Source organism: Watersipora subatra, chromosome 1 (genome assembly GCF_963576615.1).
Source record: "Watersipora subatra chromosome 1, tzWatSuba1.1, whole genome shotgun sequence".
Taxonomy (NCBI): domain Eukaryota; kingdom Metazoa; phylum Bryozoa; class Gymnolaemata; order Cheilostomatida; family Watersiporidae; genus Watersipora; species Watersipora subatra.
The window spans coordinates 43,653,955-43,676,165 of NC_088708.1; the positions used below are offsets into that span (position 1 = coordinate 43,653,955).

Genomic DNA, 22,211 nt, shown 5'->3' on the forward strand with positions numbered 1-22,211 from the left:
TTTCCACCTCTATTGTGCGAGCTTTAATATGTTATTTCGTTTCAAAGCTATCATCGAAATATTTGAGTTTGCATCTAGAGTTCTAAGGCCTAAGAGTTTAGCACATTCTGAATTTACCTACTGGCTTAATCTACTTTTGGTATACAAGAACAGTTTGCCTTTGCTATTGTTTGAAACAGTGCGTTTCACAAGGCCTAGCCTAAGGTTTATCTATTGAATGGGTAGAGGTTTTATATTCGCAAAAACATGAAGTTCCTCCTCAGGTGGGTGGTATGGTACATCTATCATGTCTTTCAATATAGCGTACAATGAAATTCTGAACTTGCTGTCCCATAAATGAGCGAGGTAGCACGCTTTGGGGAGAATAACTGATAATAGTATGCGCCTGGATGTCTTTATGTTTAGATTTTTATTTATGAAAGGCTTAAGCATGGCCCATTTTTGCTTGAGTGTTTGAGTGGCGATGCCAAGTTGTATGTCAAAGCTTAATTTGTTATCTAGAGTTCGTCCTAAGACTTTAGTGTTGCTAGTTTTATTTATTGTCTGGCCTGAAATCTTAGGTATTAGACTGTCACCTTGAAAGACCACGAAGTCACTCTTTGAGCAGTTAGCCTTCAGCCTCCATTTGGAAAGCCATCTGTCCATAACATAACACTCATTTTGACAAATTTGTTTTAAGGACTGATTAGATTTGGATGCAACTATGATAGAAGTGTCGTCAGCATACTGAATTGGTATGCTCTCAATTTGTTTTAGCATATCTTTAATGTATATGGAGAACAGTAACGGAGATAATACGCTACCCTGCGGAACACCCAGATTGCACTTTAGTGGTTCAACGGTGTGATTATTTACTTGTATCCGTATTGTTCTGTCATTAAGTAATAATTGCATAGTCTTAAGAATAGTTCCCCTGACACCGCTTTCATGAGGCTTGTATAACAGACCATTGACCCAAACTGAATCGAAAGCTTTCTGTGAGTCTATAAACAGCCCAGCAACTTTCGATTTGTTTTTTACCTGATGTTCTATGGTAGAAATCATTTCAAACATACAGGTTAAAGTACCAAACCCCTTCCTGAACCCATGTTGATAATTTGGTAGTACCGCATTGTCTTTTAAGTGTTTTGTGAGCCTAGTGTGGAGTATATATTCTAACATTTTTCCAATGTATGATGTTATACTGATTGGTCTATACGACGATGTGGATGAGTATGATGGCTTGCCAGGCTTCCTTAAAAAAATAACTTTTCTCCCTGACCATGGCCAGCTTTCACTGTCTAGTACAGAGTTGAATAACTTATATACCTGTAAAAGGAACTGGTTGCCACAGAATTTCAACATTTTGGGATGTATTCCATCAAAATCTGCGCTCTTTTTTGAGCATTTAGCCTGTTTGTGGGTTGCTATGATTTCTTCTACCGATATCTTGTCGTTGTATGATTTGATGCCCTCGTTATGGAAAAAGCTTGCATCGTTTACGTGATTGTCTACATATGTTTTCTAGCTACTGTCAAACGAGCAATTATCCAGGTGTTTGCCTAGATAAATGTCTCTATACAAAATGTCTGCCTTAGATTTATCATCTGAAATTACACTACCTGCCCCATTTGTTAGAGTGGCAACTTGCCGGCAATCATTTCTGTTTTGGTAAAATGGTTGTTTGAAGGAGCTCCAAAATTTTGAGCTGTCTCTTTCATTTAGATCTTTACTCAATTCCTCTATGTGAAAGTTTTGCGCTTTATTTAAAGCCTCAGAGAATCCTCTTTAGCTGCTTGCATTCTGTCTCCATTAAAATATGTGGACCTCCGCTTGAATGCCTTCTCGGCATTGCGGAGTTTTAATGATAGTTCCATGAGCGATTGATTCCAGTATGGTTTACTGTGATGTGCGATTGTTTTTTGTGGAACACACACATTTTTCGCCTCTAACAGTATAGACTTTGCTGTCTGCCATATCTCATTTGGGTCTGTGTAGGTGACCATAGCTGGCAAAGCTTAAAAAGTAAGTTTATCTACAGTATCAGCATATTTATCCCAGTCTGTGTTGTTCCATGAGTACGCTTTTTGCTTAGCTATTTTTGTTCTATAAATGTCTATCTTAGTCCATACAGGTATATGCCCTCTTTGAGGAGCACCAGTAAAAAGTTCTACTGCATCATCTGTATATTGCTCTGAAACTAGGTTAAAAATGCATTCAGACACAAGACCTATAACTATGCGGTTTTCCCCTTTTTCACAAGTGAAGGTGTTACCTATGAATTTATTTGTTACCAGTATGTTCTTCTCAGTTACATAGGTGGCTAAGAGTTTGCCCAAGGCATTGCATATATTGTCTCTCCAGTCAGTGTGACGTAAATTAAAATCTCCAAATATGGCATTACCCTCACATTTGAGTGATTGAAGTTGCGATATAGCGCTGGTAACAAGGCTACAAAAGATGCTAAGTTCCCTCTGGTTTTGTGGACCAATGTAAACCGAGCATACCAATATTCTTTTCTTATTTAGAGTAACTGCTGCAAATATAGCATCGACGTCGTCTCTTTCTAGAGATAAGTGCCTGTCTACTAGTATTGATTTGCGCACTAGAATAGTAACACCGCCACGTTGTTTAGGATTTACATTACTAGCTCGAGAGAGGCAGCTAAAATTAGGGAATCTTTTAATACTATCGGTTTTGGTTTCAGAGAGAAAAATTAGGTCGGCTCTTTCTCTATTTATATAGTTGTTAAGACAAATATGAGACCTATCAGGGAAACCATTGATGTTTAGTTGCATTACTTTAGTTGGATCTCCCATGTTGATGTTTTTGGTGCTTGTTTAGAACTTTGCCCTTGTATGACTGGAACTTGTTACATTCTGACCAGTTGTTTGCTTCGTGTTCCAGACCACAATTCCTACATTTTTCTTTCTTTGAGCAATGAGTTGATGGGTGTTCCTGCAGATAGTTTCCTCCTGCAGATAGTTTGATCATGTTGACAGTTTTTAGCAATGTGTCCAAATTTCAAACATTTATAGCATTGGGTATATTGTGGAGTGTCAATACCTTTTTTTACTCTAACACAAAGGGATTCTGTCTCAAAGAGTAAACCTTATCAAAGAGTGGCCTTATCCAACTGGGTTTGATTAGTATAAGTCACTTTGACTGTTTCTAGGTACTCATCTTTTTTGGTAAGTCTAACTGCAGTCGCACCGAGATATAGCTCAGAGAGCGTTTTATTTATGTATTCAATGGTGAAGCATATTGGAACCTGCTTGGCAAATCCTACATGAAATGGCTTATTATTTTCTTTAATTGGTGTCCTGACTTTGGATGCCCCAAAAATCTGCTTGTTCCACTTTAGCATTACTTCCCTCACCATGTCTGGATTTTGGAATTGAACTATGTATTTCAGAGCCCTTTCCCTTGATCGTGTTATTCGCTCAATGATAGGACGTAGTTGAGAACTAAGGCTAATCTAGTTCAGTAGGTCCTTAACAAGTAGCTACTTAGCAACAGACAAAACAAACACGTTAACACTCACCGAGCTTCTAGTCGTAAGAGAGCGATGAGAGGTTTTCTCCCAGCGGTCTCACGTCTTTCTCGTTTCCGGTCAAGCCGGAGTTCTAGCGAGCCGAGTCGATGATATCACATCTCCCTTTGTTTGTTGGATGCCGATCTTTAACAGGGTGTGTTCAGTGGATTCTGGGAGATCCCGTGAGGCCAAACCCTCAGCAGCCTGTATAGCCTGTAGGGGACTACTTGCTGGTCTTCTGCACTCTCAAGTGCCCATGGGTAAACATAGGTTTCCCCCAGAGTCTGGTGTCTCTGTGAGTAGAGCCTGGTAATTCTACTTTGCTTCTAGGGCGCTTTGGTACTCCGGGTATCCTTGGAAACGTGAGGTTTCGGAAAAGGAGTCTGGAAACTCCTTTAAAAGGGTTGAGAGTCTAGGATCTCTCCAAATGTCGCCAAGAGTCTGGAATCTCTCCGACGTGACTTCCCACCTTGTGAAAATCACACCGCACTTTCGCCTGGACCGAGCAACAGGTCCTCGTTGGCAGTGTCCATGTCCTCTCTCTCTCTCCCGCACAGTCTCCTTCTAGAGAAAGGTCTCTGGCTGCGTTGGTTGGTTCAGCGCGGTCTCCTGTGGACAGGTTTCCGGCTGAAGTCGCCTGTTCAGCACGGTCTCCTGCAAGCAGGTTTCCGGCCACAGTCGCCTGTTCAGCGCGGTCTACTGTCGCGGGGTCTCCGGCTGTGGCGGAGGACGTGGAGCCGCCTCCTTCCAACGAAAGACTTTCTATTTTGAGATGGTCTCTTCCGTCGTTGGAGTCTCCACTAGATGCCTCGTTGCTGTCCTTGGCAGGGGACGGCAGTGGCATGGCGGTAGCTGCAGTTGTTTTCTGAGACGCGGGTGTCTGGGGAGCCACCAGGGGAGCCAGCCGAGGCTAGGACTTCCCGAAGAGGGGAACTCTCTCATGCTCACGCCTCTTTGCGTGGAGCTCATTCTTCCGTCTCTCCAGCTCTTTCATTTCTGTGTCGTACCGCTTTTTCAGTGCAGCACGTTCTTCTCTGAGGGTCCGCAAGTCTCCCTCAAAATCAGTCTGGGGACCGGAGTCCCCCCTGATCATTGCTTGAATGTCTTCCAAGGTGAAGACATCGGTGGCACTCGCAGTCTGTCTGGCTACGGGTGGGTTGTACGGGGTACGAGATGTCGTGTGCCGCCTGCTCCCACCTTTCTCCCGTCTTTCCACATTTCGTTGGCCTGAGGCCTGTCTCATTTTTGAAGGATTACCTGCAGGTACTGAAGGCCTGAAGGACTTTCCTCCTCTCCTTCTTGACGTGTTCCGGCAGACCTCTACTGTGTGGCCCTTTTCTCCACACATATTGCAGACCATGCGGGGGCACCGTTTTCTCTCGTGTCCCTCCTGCCTACACTTCTTGCACCTGACGCGGGTGCACCGGTCAGTTGCGTGGGAGGTCTCCCCACATCTCCAGCATCTTGGGCAGTCCTTCCCCAAGTGGTCTCCTGACTCCTTGCAGTGTGTATTGGGACACTTCATAATATTGGATCAATGTAGTAAGAATTAGTAATCTACAAAAAAGGAGAACACTATTTATAATAGAGGAATCCATCGTGCCTCTTTGTCTTGACAGTCCGACCACTTCTGGTCACTCTGTCACCAGTCTGAGCAACGGGGTTTGCAACCCGGCTGCTACTACTGGTTTTTCTCGCTTCTGCAGGCCTGTCAGGCAAAGCCTCACCCTCTGTTAGGCGATCAGAAAATAAGGTATCTAAAGCTAAATCACTTTCTACACTATCAGTTATGCTCAGGTTAGCAGGTAGTGTGTTATTGTAACCACCATTGCTGCAGATACCATCACCCCAAGCATTAGTGCCACTGTTATAAGTGTTATCACTACTGGCGTGAGCCTCGTCGTCTATTGCGTCCTCCACATTACCAGTGTTACCTCTAATCAAAGCGGGGGTAGTAGAATTAGGCACCCTAGGGGTTAGCAAAGCGGGAAAAGCTTGTCTATCTACGACCCTTTTACTCACGGCAGCCTCTTCGGCATTCCCCACACTGGTAGGCTGTATGAAAAAATAGTCATCCTCTCTACAATCAGAGTCAGAAAGCACAAATAAATGCTTACGGTTGCGACGAAGGTCGCTCTGTCTTACGCGAACCCAATTGCTCTCCGGAGAGCTGTCCGCCCGGACTACAACCCCTTCCTTACCGACATCGGATGGAGCATTAACCCATACTCGCTGCCCCAGTAGGTCTGACAGAGGCTTAGCCCTGTGTTTAGCGTTCCATTTCTCACGCTTAGCCTCTTTGGCTTCGAGTTCTTTATGTTCAAATAGATCGTAGTCTACAACACGGGGAACAGGTTTTCCCGACGTTGTCCTGATCGATCTAGCAAACATTAACTCGCTTGGGGAGTAACCCGATTTGAGTGGTGTTGATCGGTAATCAAGGAGTGATTTGTCCTTGTCCGTTGACATGTCCCACATCCGTTAGACGGTTTTGACTGCCCGTTCTGCTAGTCCGTTGGATGGCGCATACCTTGGGCTGCTGGTGGCTATTTGGAAACCCCATGCTTGCGCAAAGTTGCGATATTTCTGGCTAGCAAAACATGGTCCGTTATCACTCTTGACTAATTTTGGCACTCCCAGCCTGGCTAACACTGGCCTCATTGCCTGGATTACAAGACAAGAAGTCTGAGCTTGAATCCGGGGTCTTCAATCCATCTGGAGTAATAATCCATCATGGCTAGGTACAAGTTACCTTGATGTTCCATAACATCACACCCAATCTCCAACCAAGGAGCTTCAGGAGGCTGAGCATGCTCCATGGGCTGGTGTTTGATAGAACAGTGTCTAATACAGACATTACATCGAGAGACATAATGGTCTATATCACCACTCATTGAGGGCCACCAAGTGAATTGCCTCATTTTTACTCGCATCTTTTCGATCCCCTGATGGCTTTCATGGAATCGTGCCAGGTAAATGGACCTCAACTTACTCGGAATGTAAATTCTGCCTTTAAACAGAATTAGACCCTGGTATGACGTAATCGTATCACGACTACCATACAACTTAGCGAGCTCTGCATCCAATTTCTTTTTATCTTGCCACCCTTTCGCAAGGTATTCCAAACATTTTCTGGACGTTGTGTCTCGCCGAGTGGCGTCAAACAACTCAGTTCGCCTACACGGGTCTAGCATCTCTGCAACCTGTGTCTCGACGTACTGTTCCACTGCAGAACAGTGACCTATGTTTTCGCTGCTAGCGGCGCTGGGCCGACTCAGTGTGTCTGCTATGTACATTTGAGGTCCTGGGGTATGAAAAATTGAATAACCGTACCTCATCATCCTCATTTTAAACCGTTGTACCCGCACAGGTAGCTTAGACAGATCTTTGTCACCAAGGATGGAGACTAAAGTTTGTGGTCTGTCTCTACCTCGAAATATCGACCTACTAGGTAATAATCAAATTTTTCGCAGGCCCATGTGACTGCCAGCGCTTCTTTTTCGACCATCGCATACCTAGTTTTGACCTCAGTCAATTTGCGTGAAGCGTATTCAACTGGTTGCCAAGTATTCAGCTCGGTCTGCTGTAATAGCACAGCACCGAGAGCATACTGGCTTGAATCTGCTGACACGCGATGCAGCTTATTCAAGTCGAATGCACATAGCACAGGGGCTCGTGACAGTTCCCGTTTGATCTGTTCAAAAGCCAACTGTTGACTACTGCCCCACAGCCACATACTGCGCGCTCCCATCACGGCATAAATAGGTATAGCTGAACCAGACAAATTTCTGGAAAACTTGCTGAGATAGTTAACCATGCCAATGAAGTGCCTAGCAGCTTTTTTATCTTCTGGGAGATTTAACTGACAAATTGCTTTTACTTTGTCTGGGTCTGGCCTTACACCTTCAGCGCTGACAAGATGTCCAAGGAATTTGACCGAAGTACAGCCAAATTCACATTTGTCTTCGCGAAGTGTCACTCCAGCAGCTTCGATCTTGGATAGAACCTTTCTCAACCGTTTCCAGTGAGTGGTCTCATCCTTACCGAAGATTAAGACATCATCCATTAGACAGATAACTCCGTCCATCTGGCCTAATATCTTTTCCATGCCCCTTTGGTAATACTCAGGAGCTGACGATATGCCGAAGGGCATTCGTTTAAAGCAATACCTCCCCCATGGAGAGATGAACGTCGTCAGTAGCTTGCTCTTAGGGTCGAGCTTAACTTGCCAAAATCCGGAATTTGCATTGACCTTGGAGAAAATACGACCCTCGGCCAGTCTTGACAACATGTCACTGACCCTCGGGAGTGGATATGTCTCCATTTTCACCCCTTTATTGAGGTGGGTAAGGTATACACACATCCTAATGGCGCCCGAGCTATGGTCAGTCCCGAACACCAATCAGTTGGTTGTTCTACTGACTCAATAACTTTCAGCGCTAACATCTTCTCAATTTGTGCCCTTGCCTTGTCAAAAAGACCGGCAGCTATAGGCCTCGGAGAGAAAAGATGATAAGGTTCAGTGTTTTCCTTTAGTTCAATGCTAAACAAGCCTGGCATCGTTCCTAGCCCTTGAAAGAGCCTAGAAAACTCCTTTACTGGATCAAATGCCTCAATGTTTATAGCATTGACAATCGCTAAAAGACCTAAGTCTATAATTTCTTGTGCTCCCAATAAATTTCTATTAGCACCTAGCACTACATGTACTTTGCAATTAGTGGACTTTCGCTTGCTTTTGATCTTAATATCAGCAACTCTTGCCACAGTCAACCTCTTTCCACCTGCGCCAACCAAAATTGTGGAACTAGGAGAGAGTGGCAAGTCCAAAGACTTTTGAGTTCCCTCTGTCAACACAGTGACATCCGCCTCAGTGTCTAGACAGAAAGGAGCATCTTGGCCATGGACCGAGAGCGCGAGTCTGAAATCATCAGCCAGTCAACTAGAATCCCGGTTAGAGACTATCCTAACCTTTTTATCACTATTGCGGTTTTTTCCTGATTTAAAGGGACACTCGCTCTCCGCATGATATTTGCCGTCGCATGTACGGCACCTGCTTGGTCTGCCGCATGCACCTGCCATGTGCCCAAGTTTCTTGAAAACATTGCATCTAACTTGGGGGCAATCTCTAACAAAGTGATCCACTGCGCTACACTCATAACAACAGTCGTCACTTCTCCGGTAGGGAGAGTCACGGCGCCTCCACCGGTAACTATTCCTGCCTACACGGTCCTTGGGGTCGTCTGAATCGCTGTTAACACTATAACGGCGATAGCGATAACGTCCTTCGTGGCTACTTTCCCGGCTGTTAGAGCCGCCTTATTAGCCACTACGATGCCCAAAGCGTTCCTGACTACCGTCACGGCTGCTAGAGCCGCGTCCGTAGCCATTGTAACACCCTTGACGTCCACGATCCTTGTAGCCGTCACCGCCACCATCCCTTCTCTTTCGCCAACAGTCTCGGTCCTCTCGCCTCCGTACCTCGCCAACTTCCTGTTTGACACGCTGCTGTGCCCCAGCCCCACCGCCTGTAGTCTCCGAAGAGGCACGAGCCCCTGGGGTCGGCACCGCAGCATCCTGTGTTGCACTAAGTTGGGCGGCAGCAGGTCGAGTCGAACTAGACTCCGCCGTGAGCATCTCTGAAGCCTCTTGCGCTACATTTCTGGTTCGAAGAAAGTTCGTCAACCTCTCCCAATCCAGATCATTTTGGGCCATTAATTCCCTACTCAATTTTATATCGCGCAGTCCATTCACGGCAATGACTAGGGCAAAGCTCCTACGTGAATCGTCATTCCTACCAAAATCGAGCTGCCTACTGAGCCGTTCTACTCTGAGGAGAAAATCTCTGTCATCTTCTCCCGCAAGTTGTCTCGCAGAAACAAACTTTTGGGTCTTGACGTAGACATTTTCCTCTCGTTCATAATGCTGTCTCAGCAGGTCTCAAGCCTGGTTGAATGTTGAGCCCGGGTTATTGGACTCAAAACCCAACGATCTTAGGGTTTCCATACCCTCTTGGCCTATGGCTTTTAAGAGTGCTAGCAATTGAGCCCTAGGAGTGAAGTTTGGGACCACGACGGCCTCTCCCTCCACCGTAGCCTCACTATCCCCCATCTCAAAAGCTTTCATTTCTATACAGAGTGTAAACTCTTCGCTAAACTTTTTCCAACTCTCGAATACATCAGTAGCCAAAATCTCTAGCGCAGGGAAGCTAGCAAAAATATTTGCACCCGCCCTTCTTCCAGCCATTATTCTATTTTTAATTCGAAAATTTACAATAGAATCTACTCAACAATATCAATAGCAGAACGGTCAACTGAAATCCATTCGTGTATCTATGGTGTCACTACACCGCAATGCACCTCGCTGAGCGTCTATACCCACACCAAAATTGTCCAACACAATTCACTATACTTTTAGTGTATCAAGACTTCTGGTGGCTGGCTAATTCAAGACTGTTTTATTTTTACATTACAAGCAATATATATGTGTATGCAAGTCATCAATGATTCACCATAGTGACGATTTCAGGTGCAAAGACAACAGCACAAAGAAACAAACATATTGCCACATTATTGCAATTGTTGACAGTATGATTCAGGTGGCATACTTATGACCCTGATACACTACAATACTCACCTCCTTTAACACTACACTATCGTACAAACTTAGCTCAACACAAAGTATTACACTTATCCTGTAAGTAAACACTCGTGGTACCATGTGAACTAAGGCTAATCTAGTTCAGTGGGTTCTTAACAAGTAGCTACTTAGCAGGAGACAAAACAAACACGTTAACACTCACTGAGCTTCTAGTCGTAAGAGAGTGATGAGAGGTTTTCTCCCAGCGGTCTCGCGTCTTTCTCGTTTCCGGTCAAGCCGGCGTTCTAGTGAGCCGAGTCGATGATATCACAGTAGTGGCATTGACCAACAGCCCTTCTGATCTCCTCATCATTTCCAACTGGGTTCTTTATATCATGAATGACTAGACATTTGGTGTGGTCAAAAGTTATCTTTGTACTTGTCTTTGTGCTTGTATTGTGCCCATTTCCTTTAGCTTGCTCAGGAATTCTAGTTGTCAACTGGTCTGTTGATTTAGTGTATTTTTGACTTCTGTTGTTAGCTACAGTGGCCCATGTCTGGTCTGAGCTGCAACTTTCTGCACTATTCTCATTTAACTGTTCTTCCACATTTTGAATTCGAGTTAGAACTCCTTTCATTTGAGGACCTATTGTTTTTTCAACATGATCCTTGGTGGTCCCTAAGGTTTTTAGATCTGTTTCTAGTTTTTGTATACAAGTCAGAGTCTGTTCCAGTTTGTTATTTGAGTCTTTATATAACTCTAACTTTTGCAAAGCCTTTTCAAGTTTGCTGCTCATCGCATTGACTATTTTTTCGAGATTACTACATTTTTCACACTTTCGAAGGTCAGATGAGATCTTAAGGGTGCTGGTCTGGTTAGGAGCCTTTGAAGTTACATGCTCTGCAGATGTATTGCTGCTAATGTTGGCGTCTGTGCCATCTAGATTGGACCATTCCAGATCGTCTTTAGCATTGTTTTTTACTGTGACGTCAAGCACATTTTCTTGAGCGCTGGCCTCAGGTTCTGTTATAAAGTATTTGACATTGCAAACCCTACCTGTTTTCATACTGTTTTCAACCCCTTTTAAGGTTTTAAATCCCTTGTACACACAGCCGCTGCAGTGAAGAACTTGTTTGTCAGCTAGAACCCAGCTATCATATATGCCTGGAACTCGGCCTTTGATGACAGCATAGTATTTAAAGTCATTCTCCTTGTCACGCCCCATGATGAATAGAACAGTAACAGGGAGAATTGCCCAACTGCTTCACTTAACCCACCCAAAAACACGAAGTTCTACGTACATCAAAACCACCAGTAATTGCTTGCTAAATATGCTTAATATGGTAGAATAAATGTTTTTGATACCAAGAGAGATTTTTTAGTGGATGGTTGTCAGAGGTATAGAAAATGTATAATTTCTATAAAGATGAACAGGAGAATAAATTAGACGGCTGCCATCTTACTTACCGCAACCGGAAACCTTCGTTAGTTGCTGTTAGTTAGTAATCTTTTATTTTGCTGATAACCAAATAGCAAAGTCTTTATTTGCAGGCATATTATCAAATAAAATGGAAACTGTTAACGTATTCTGAATGCAAGATAGTAGTGAACAATTCATGTTTAGTTTGAGATTATTTGTGTAAAAATTAAAAGAAAATTTACATGAGAAGATGACTTCAAATAAGTTATGTGGGATAACTTACACAAAGATAATTTGATTGATACTATATACAAGGGCTCGTGTCTGAAGACTAGTTTCTCTATGAGTATTGATCGTGGCAAGATCGATTGGAAATTTATTATTGGTTGACTATAATATGGGCTGTATCATCTGTCTTTGTGGGTATTACAACATCGTGGTAATTATATAAGTATTAGATGTATTTATTCACATAATAATCAGATTCAAAAATACGCAACTCGACAGCTCAGCATCGGCAACTAAAAGAGGATGCTCAAATAATAGGACCGCATAATATGCTGACTTTCACTTCAGAAATGAGGCTTGTATGCTGTGGTATCTATGGTGATTGATTTGTTTACAAACACAGCAATAGAGAAGACAATTCCAATGTCTAGGATATTACACCTCATATTTTCGTATAAGATTTAGCTACAGTCAGTAATAAGAAATATCATCAGCACAAAAATATATAGTTATGATATTGTTACATTTTATCCATTTACATTAGTCTAAATGCTTGTTGCGGACACTGTAAATCGAACCCTGGCAGCATAATACACCCGACCGCAGCTGGAAAATCTCTGTTTTAGGTAAGCCCCATAATAGAGCGGGTGTGCTTTCCCTTACAAGCACTCAGGATGTCTGTAATGTTATCTCGAGTGACTCAGGCTAGTGTTTGCTCCCTTCATAGCTAATGTATGCGTTGACGGCTTAGTTCATGTGATGTATTCGTTTAGATATGCGGGTGGTCTTCTGTCTCTTATCGGCCTTGTTGAGGATTCACTCTCAAGCACAGTCTCGTTCACTCATTGAAGTGATCGGCCTAGCGTATAGTTCTTTTCTTGCGGGCGTATCTGGTCGAACTGGTGTGTCTGGCTCTTCTCGTATTGACTCCAAACAAGCTGTGTCGGTCTGTGGTCTTGTTGGTCCGTGGCCATAGTTGTAATTCCAGTCTGGTGGTAGGGTGGTTCCTCCATTACTTCTAGCTTCATCTACAACAGATAAATTAGTTTCCGGGAAGTAAAAACGTCTAACATGCGTTACATTTTGTTTCACTATTTTGCGATCTACCGACTCTAACGTCAACATGGGACTGCATACTTCTAGCACTTTATATGGATCATGATGGAACGGTGTCTGGCATTTGACTCTTTTCAACAGCACTAAATTGCCCACCTCAAAGTCGTGTCCCAACTTGTTCTGCTTACGTTTGGCAACCATTGGATTTTTTACTTCTGCATCACGATCCTGTTCCTCTGACTCCCCAAAAATATCTTGCATCTGAGGGACTTTTATCAGTAATTTTTGCATGCAAAAAGCATGCCCAAAACGCATTTCTGATGGAGATTTACCAGTGATCGAATCTGGAGTGTTTCTGTACGGTAACAGGTATTTCCTTAACCCCCTTCTACACTCCTACCTTCAGCTATGGTAAACCTAACTCTCTTCATCAAAGAACGATTGTGACATTCTACCTCACCATTAGACTTGGGCCATCGCGGTGTCACTTAATCATGCCTCATGCCCATACTTTCCATGTACTCAACAAACCCCCAAGAAATAAACTGAGGTCCATTATCTGATTTTAAACTCAGGCAATTCATGCTCTCCATGTCTCCATTCACTCCATGTCAAAAATCTCAACCAAAGCGTGTATGATTTTGCAGCTAACAGTGAACTGCATGAATACACACTCATAAAACCTGCTATAGTAATCTACCACGACAAATATATATCTACCATTCTCTAGTGGACCCAAAAAGTTGCATGCTAAGTCTTCCCAGAGCCCATTTAGCAACTCAGTGGCTCTAACTGGGTCTCTTTTTGGCGCCTGACCTACTAATTGACACCCTTTGCACCGCTCCACCTAGCATTCTATTTCTACATCCATACCCGGCCACCAAACTCTCGTTTTCAAGTTTCGCTTAGTACCCACAATCCCAAGATGTCCTTCGTGTCCAAGGTCAATCATTTTATGTCTCAACTCCACCGGTACAACTATTCTGTTTCTCCTCAACATTCTCCCGCCAATAACATACAGCTCATCAATAACCGGTCTAACTTGTTTTGCCATGTTTTTTGGTGCATTGTCAAATGAACATTTAGCTACTGTACCCCTTACATAACACAATTTCTCATCTCTGTCAGATGTTCTCTCAAGCTGTTTAGCCGTTATTGCCTCAAAACATAACAAAGCATCCACAAGTCTCTTCTACAGACTCTACTGGAGATTCACATTTACCCGTCACCATTCTAGATAAACAGTCTGCAATGTTTAATGACTTTTATGTATTTTGCATGAAAATCATAACTTTTGAGACGCAAGACCCACCTCTCAATTCGAACAGAGAGAGATTTCTTTTTGTGGTTGGCATAGATCACCTCCAATGGCTGGTGATCTGTCATGAGAGTGAATTTAACCCTAAACAAATAATGATGGAGCCTTTTGCATGTCCAGACTATGGCCAAAGCTTCTTTCTCGGTCTGACAGTATCGTTTCTCAACTTGAGTCAAAGCCCTCGAAGCATAGCAGATGACCCTATTAACCCCTTCCTGTACTTGAACTAGCACACACCTTAAGCCCACAGGACTTAAATCTGTGTACAGCAAAGTATCGGAATTCAAGTCAAAAAATGCCAGTGTTTTTGTATGAGCTAACGCACATGTCAAATCCTGAAAAGCTTTTAATTCCTGTTCTCCCCAATCTCCAGTTGCATTGCAGATGGCTTACTGATGGTCATGCTTCACAATAACTGGGTTCTAGATGAGAAATCAGGAATAAACCTTGAACAGTAGCTCACCAACCCTAGAAAACTTTTCAATTCCCCTACGGTTTTTGGTACTGATGCTTCCGATAGGGCCTCGACTTTGTCTGAGCCTGGATCAACCTCCGGCTGAAGATTCTATGTCCTACAAGAGTGATCTGCTCGGCCCCGAAAACACACTTGACTTCATTTACAGTTAGCCATGCATTTTCTAGTCGCTCAAGTGTCGATTTTAAGCGTTCGTTATGCTCTGCCATGCTACCCGCATGTACTACTATATCATCAGCTAAGTTCACTACCCCTGGAATTTCTGCCATTATTTCAGCAACTTTCCTTTGATATATTTCAGGGGCAGCCCAAATACCAAAGCTAAGCCGTTTGTAACGGTATTGATCAGTATGGGTGGTAATTTTTGTAATATCTCTAAACCCCTCGTTTAAAACAAATTGATGAAAGTCCATTTTCATGTCAATTTTCGAGAAAACCTTGGACTCATTCATGTCTAGCACTAAGTCATCTACTGTGGGCACAAGGTAGTGATGTCTGATTATGGCTCTGTTGGCCTGTCTCATATCCACACAACCTAATCAGCGTAATTCATTGGCTACCATCAGCCTTTAAAACAATGACTACCCCGCTACTCCCATGTTGTAGGCCCCTCTACTGGTTCAATGTTGTTTAAAGAGCATAACTCATCCAAGTCCAAGAGCATAATTCATCCTCGAACAGAAAACGGCACCCTACAATATGGTTGGGCCACAGGCACAACTGTATGATCAGTTGAAAGTGTTATCTCACCATTGACTTTTCCTACACCTCCTGAAAACAATTTTGGAAACTTACTTTTCCAGGCTTTCTCCTCAACGACAAGATTTGTAGAAATACTAATCAGCCTTAAAGTCCATACATGTTTCTATCCCCAATAGAGTTTCAACAATGCTTTCAATCACCAAAAACTTGGTATTTTTAGCCATTCCACCATTACCAGAACAATGTATGTCTGCCCAAAACTGACCTATCACTGACAATGGTTTCTGTGATGTGCATGAATAATTCTTTGGACCAGAGTGCTTCGACTTTTTAACCACCTTTCTTAAGCATTTTCCACGTATGCTTATCTATGACATTGCAATCCACCCTTGAATCCAAAATGAATTTCACGTCTACACCTCCCACTTGCACCACAGCTTGGTGAAGTCCTACTTTTTTGACAGAATTTACTGTGGAAGTAAATCTATCAGAGTTCTCACTAACATTACCAGCATCGGGCCTATCACTACAATCAATCTTCACCGTTCTGTTCTAAATAATTTACATGTTCACCCCTACACACACATTTAAAATGATTGCATTCTTTGCACTTGAAACATTGTTTGCCCTTGACCGGGCACACAGCATGTGAATTTTCTCTACCGAATCCGTTGCAATGGGCTTAACCGCGAAATCCGTTAGCAACTCTGCTACCTCTATCTAGGCCTGCCCGACTGCTACGAAAACCATTACTACTCCTATAGAGGCCTGGTCTATCATCACTAACCCTGTTCAACAGCGGTCTGCTACTCATCTCTCGGAATCTACCGTCTACTGACTCATGTGTACTAGCCAAAACCAGTGTGCGTTCAAGAGTTAAGCCTTGCCCTCTCCTATCAAGTGCTTTTTCAACACATCCGATAAACAATATTCAACAATTTAATTCCTAATTTGATTATCCAAGTTGTGGGAATTGCATCCATTACCACCCACCTGTCTTAATCGTGCACAGTATTTGCTAACTGTCTCTTTCCATTTGCACTATCTTACGAAACACATTATTCTGAAAAGTCTCGTCAGGAGCCACCGTAAAATATTCATCTAATTGCTGCCTAAACCCGTCATAATCGGCTCTATCAGTAGCTGCCAATGTGCCATGAATTTCCCTCACCTTGGCCCCAGCATGGTACAACAAGAGCGCCTTTCTCTGAGCCCTCATGTTGACGTTCTTTCCCCCATTCAAATTGAAAATTCCCTTCGAGTCAGAAAAGTCAACCCAAGATCTCCAATTCATGGGAACTATCAAAGCATCATCGTGTGGAAAGAAATTGCCTGGCCCCTTGCTATCCATGCTGAACCAAATTTAATCAGCAATGAAGGAAGAAAAGAATATACCGTAAAGATGAAGACCAATATACTTAGCTTTTAGAGTGTAACTGTTGCTGCAAGTAGTCTGGATCCCATCCTCGTCGCCATTATAACATGTATGTATGTATTACATGTAGTATGTATTTATTCACATAATAATCTGATTCAAAAATACACAACTCGACAGCTCAGCATCGGCAACTAAAAGGAGATGCTCAAATAATAGGACTGCATACTATGCTGACTTTCACTTCAGAAATTAGGCTTGTATCTTGTGGTATCTATGGTGATTGATTTGTCTACAAACACAGCAATAGGGAAAACAATTCTAATGTTGAAGATATTACAAGTATAATTGATGAGTAACAAGTAACTTGACCACACCAGTCACAATATTCTTTTGTGACTGGTGTGGTCAAATTTGCAAATCTAGGTTCATTTTGCAATTATTTTGCAACTCTTTGGTTCACTTGCATTCCTAACAAGTCCCTGATGACTGTGAGTCTGGTGTAGAGTTGATGTTGAGGTGTTTGCCTTTGAAGATGTTGTCATAGAAGAGTTCTGTTTTACATAAATCGGTGGTTAGAATTTTGCTGGTGGTACTTGGATCGCCGATCTTAGCATTAGTGTTGTTATAAAAGGTCTGCTTGAGTTTCTCCCAAAACTCTGGACCATTACTGCGGTTGAGGGCATCTGCTTTTGTTTCCAGAAATTTTGATTTTTGCATTTTCCAGTGCTTTTCTGAATCTTTGTTTTGACAAGTCAAGCGTATCACCATTTTCAAAAGAACTTCTGTATTTGAATTTTTCTTTTGCTTGTCTTAGCTCTTTCGACAAGGTTGACAGTTCTTCAGTCCAGTAAGGTTCGCAATGCCCTGATAGCCTAATTTTTGGGACATTTGACTCTTTGCTACGAGTAAGGTTGGTAAGAATTTTGGTAAGACTGAAACGCATTACCTGTGCTTCCTTCCACAGGTAATGCATTTCTTTTTATTTGGGCATTCATCATGCATCTCTTCATAGGGGTCAGAGCAGTGATGACATCTTTTGGCTCTTGCAGTCTGTAGCTATGTGACCAAATTTCATGCAGTTATAGTATTGTGTCACTAAGATTCCCGTCCTCCTACTGGTTCTACTCTGATAGTGAGATAGTCTATAAAGACTCTGGGGTGTAGGGCCTTTTTGAGGTCGGTTTTGCTTTCAAATCTGATTTTCACTGCTGTAGTGTATGAGTTGCCTCTCTTATGGTTCTAAAATTCTATGGTTTATCTGCACTGGGTTAATTATGTTTTCAATTGAATCAGCTGCTTTCATGTATAAATTCTAGCAGATGTTGATAGCTGTGAGGGTTAGGGAATATTTTCTTTCTTAGGTTGGTGTGATTGCTGCATCTGTATAGGTAATGGTCTACTGTCTGGTCCTCATCCAGGCTTGTGCATGTTGGTGTAAATTGTTAGAGTTTGTACACGTGATATTGTAAGGTTGTGTGGTTGGTGAAGAGCCTGGTTAAAATTGATATTTGTCTCCTTGGTAATATCAGTGGATTAGGGTTTTTTTCTAGATGATCTTTTTCTAGGCCTTTTAATTAACCAGTGGAGCAGTGTCCTGTTATCAGATGAGTTTTCCATCGATGTTGCCGATCATTATTTAGTTGTTTTTGAATAGTGGATCTTCTAAAATGACTTGCTGACATATCTACTATAGTTGTGTTTCTACCATTTAGGCTTACAATGTGAGAATGTATTTTCTTTTGAAGTTTGCTTTTTGTAGATAAGAAAGTTTTTGTGAATAACTCTGTCCTATAACCCTATTGCCATTCTGCAGTATGTGTATATGTCTCTGGAGCTTAAGGACTCGGCTATAGGTATGTTTGTGATATGGTGGAGTGCTTCTGTCGAAAGATTAGTCTTTGCTCCTAGTATGTCTTTCAAACAACTATGGAGAGAGAGTTCAGCTTTTTGATTCTATATGAAACTATTGTAAAACACTTTCGGTGTTATGGTTGATTCTAGTATCTTTTTAGAATAGTATGGTTTTATCCCTGCATTGATGAACGTTAGAAGTAGTCTCCATTTTTTGGCCAACATTGCTTTTGATTCTTCTCTTTGTGTGTTGAATGCTAACTTAGAGTCTATGGTTAAACTTGTTGTGTTCTCACTGTAATGTTCTTTATTCCAGTACTGAGTTTACAATGAATTGGTAAGAGACATCCCAAGTATATATATGTATAGAGAGCTGCTATAGCAAAAGTATTATTCTGGAATTATACATTAAACAAGTAAAAGTAATTTGTAATTATTCCATAAATAACCAGCTATGTATAATACTATAATGACATAGCCAACTTCATTCGCAATGTAATTCTCTGGTTGTCCATTGTAATGTCCCAACAAAACCTAAAACTTTAGTAGAATTAATGTTTATGTTTGAAGTTGTTTTGGGTTGCAGTTGAACCAAATTGTATCTGTCTTGGAACAGTTTGTTTTCATGCGCCAATGTTCTAGCTAGTGTGTAAGCTTCATGCATTACTTTCCATTGTTTAGTATAGTAGGTCTTCATTTGGTCTTGAACAGACAACTGAACAATCATCTGCATATTGGAGCGGGATTCTATTTCATGAGTTCATCATGTCTCTTATGTAAAGTATAAAAAGTATAGGGGATAAGACGCTTCCTTGTGGCAGTCCTATTTCATAATGCTTTGGCTGCGATAGATGGTTGTTAACTTTAATTCTGATTGTTAGCGTGTGAGAAAATCAGATATTAATAGAAGGAAGGGTCCATTTATTTCTAATTCAGCGAGTCTGAACAATACTCCTTGGTGCCATACACTGTCAAACGCTTTTTGTAGGTCGACAAAAAGCCCTACGACTTTTCGTTTAGATGATTGATTGTGTTGAATTTTTATCATCATTTGACATAGAAAAGTAGAGGTAGATCTGTTTTTATGAAATCCGTGTTGGTATTCTGGTATCCAGCCTTCTGACTCTGTTAAAATCTTAAATCTGGGCTCTTATTATTATTCTCTTGTAGAATTTTGCCACGTATAGATGTAATTGTGATTGGGCGATAGTTGCTCGTTGTGGTGTAATTTTTCTTTCTAGGCTTTCTCAAGAAAATTACTACATTGTTGGAAAATGGCCACTTGCTTGAGGTAAGGATACTGTCAAACAAGATTTGGAGTGTAATTGTAAACTGGAAACTTCCATTTTTTATCATTGAAAGGTGTACTCAGTCGTAGTCGGGTCCTTTTCCTCTGGTTTTAATTTGTTGTGTAGACTTGATTATTTATTCTATTGTGACTGGTGTGGTCAAGTTTGCAAATCTAGGTTCATTTTGCAATTCTTCTGCAACTCTTTTGTTCACATGCATTCCTAACAAGTCTCTGATGACTGAGTCTGGTCTAGAGTTGATGTTGAGGTGTTTGCCTTTGAAGATGTTGTCATAGAAGAGTTCTGCTTCACTTGAATCGGTGGTTAGAACTTTGCTGGTGGTACTTGGATCGCCGATGGTACTTGGATCGCCAATCTTAGCATTAGTGTTGTTATAAAAGGTCTGCTTGAGTTTTTCCCAAAACTCTGGACCATTACTGCGGTTGAGGGCATCTGCTTTTGTTTCCAGAAATTTTGTTTTTGCATTTTCTAGTGCTTTTCTGAATCTTTGTTTTGACAAATCAAGCGTATCACCATTTTCAAAAGAACTTCTGTATTTAAATTTTTCTTTTGCTTGTCTTAGCTCCTTCGACAAGGTTGACAGTTCTTCAGTCCAGTTCCCGGTTCGCAGTGCCCTGATAGTCTAATTTTTGGTACATTTGATTCTTTGCTACGAGTAAGGTTAGTAAAAATTTTGTTCCATATAATTGTAGGATCTGTTTCTGCTACAATCCTTGGGACTGTTTCTGCTGAAAATATATCTTAACTGTGTAGTATATTTGATCCACTCACCCCTGTTCCAAGAGTATGAGATTTTCGGTTGTTTTCATCTTTTATTTTCTCTTTTCATGTTTATTATGGTAACAATGCCGTCTTGTCTAGAAAAGCTCTTGTTTGGTTTTAAGTGAACGTTGTAGTTTTTGAAGTAGTCATTTGAAATCTGCATTGTTTTAGTTTCTGAAATGAATACTAGATCCGCTTTTTTGAGTGATGTAGTTGTCTAGAGCTAACAGTAAGGGGTGGGAACAACCATTTGTGTTAATCTGCATCATCTTTAGCTTGTTGTTAGACTTATTAGCCATAGTAGTTGATGGAGTGTAACATTTGTTTTTGTCTCAGTTTTTGCCGATGAAAGAGTTCTCTGTATTTTGGGCAGTTTTTATCAATGAATTTGTGCTTCCTTCCACAGGTAATGCATTTCTTTTTATTTGGGCATTCATCATGCATCTCTTCATAGGGGTCACATCAGTGACGACATATCTTTTGGCTCTTGCAGTCTGTAGCTATGTGACCAAATTTCATGCAGTTATAGTATTGTATCACTGAAATCCTCGTCCTCCTACTGGTTTTACTTTGATAGCGAGATGGTCTATAATGACTCTGGTGTGTAGGGCCTTTTTGAGGTCGGTTTTGCTTTCAAATCTGATTTTCACTGCTGTAGTGTATGAGTTGCCTCTCTTATACCGCTTAACCTCTGTGACATCTAGTCTTGTTGTTGTAGGTCGTCGTCGTGTATATGTTCATCGGTTATATCTGTTGGAACTCCCTTTAATGTGCCTGATTTTAGAGTTGGTGGAATGTTCTTTCTTACTTACATAAAATTGTCCTAAAATAGTACTTACGTTAGTAGAAATATAACATTTAGCAAAAGTAAAGATATAGTTATAATATTGATTAGGTTGAACAAAATAATGAAGCTTAGTTCCTATCGTTAAGGCGTGATGAGGCCCACATGCGCAGTAGCTTGTGGACATTGCAAGATAACTTTGTCAACCATTATCTCTTCGCTAAGTTGAACTAGAACATTGTCATTAAAGCTATGAGAATTTCTATTTATGGTGATTTCTTTGTCTTCACCTATTATTCTTCTGATATTGTTATCCTTGCTGGGTTGGGTTTTGTCATTACATTTGTATATTACAATGCATTTGTTTGAGTCAAATGTAACTCTTGGCATGTTTGATGTAATTGTAGCAGGTCGAGCATTGTTCCACTAATTTCATTGCTGTTGGGTAAATTTCTGTTTGGATTGTTTGTGAAATGCTGGGCATTGTTTCTGCTGTTTCAGTTTCTAATCCCACGACCAAACAGAGCGAAGCGATTGGTTGGGAGATTTATGATAAATGCACATGTGCACACAACTCCCGAAAATTATTCATCAACAATGAGACGAACCCTTGCATCAAAATTTCATCACCAAATTTAACCATCATTTTGTAGAGTCGTTAAAGTATAATAACGATACAAAACACATACAAACCTATTTAAACATGTTACCAAGTCTTTGTAAACCGTCGTTATTATCTTAAAACTTACCCATCTGATCGGATTATACACAAATAGACAGATTTATTTAGACGAAAATCATTATTAAAACTTGTTAAGCCTCACTTTTATAAAAGT

At 41.5% G+C, this 22,211-nt stretch overlaps 2 protein-coding genes across 2 annotated transcripts in view; one reads left to right on the forward strand and one right to left on the reverse strand.

Moving 5' to 3' along the window:
* LOC137403639 (integrator complex subunit 10-like) overlaps positions 1-22,211 on the forward strand; it is a 36,521-nt gene that overhangs the window by 1,848 nt on the left and 12,462 nt on the right. The gene's annotated exons all lie outside the window — the stretch shown is intronic.
* On the reverse strand, positions 6,184-6,810 carry LOC137387929 (uncharacterized). The gene has a single exon (XM_068074449.1). The coding sequence runs from the start codon at positions 6,808-6,810 to the stop codon at positions 6,184-6,186; it is 627 nt and encodes a 208-aa protein (XP_067930550.1).

Bases quoted from the DNA above. Each gene is read 5' to 3' on its own strand.
- LOC137387929 (XM_068074449.1), bottom strand. From the start codon at position 6,810: ATGTACATAGCAGACACACTGAGTCGGCCCAGCGCCGCTAGCAGCGAA.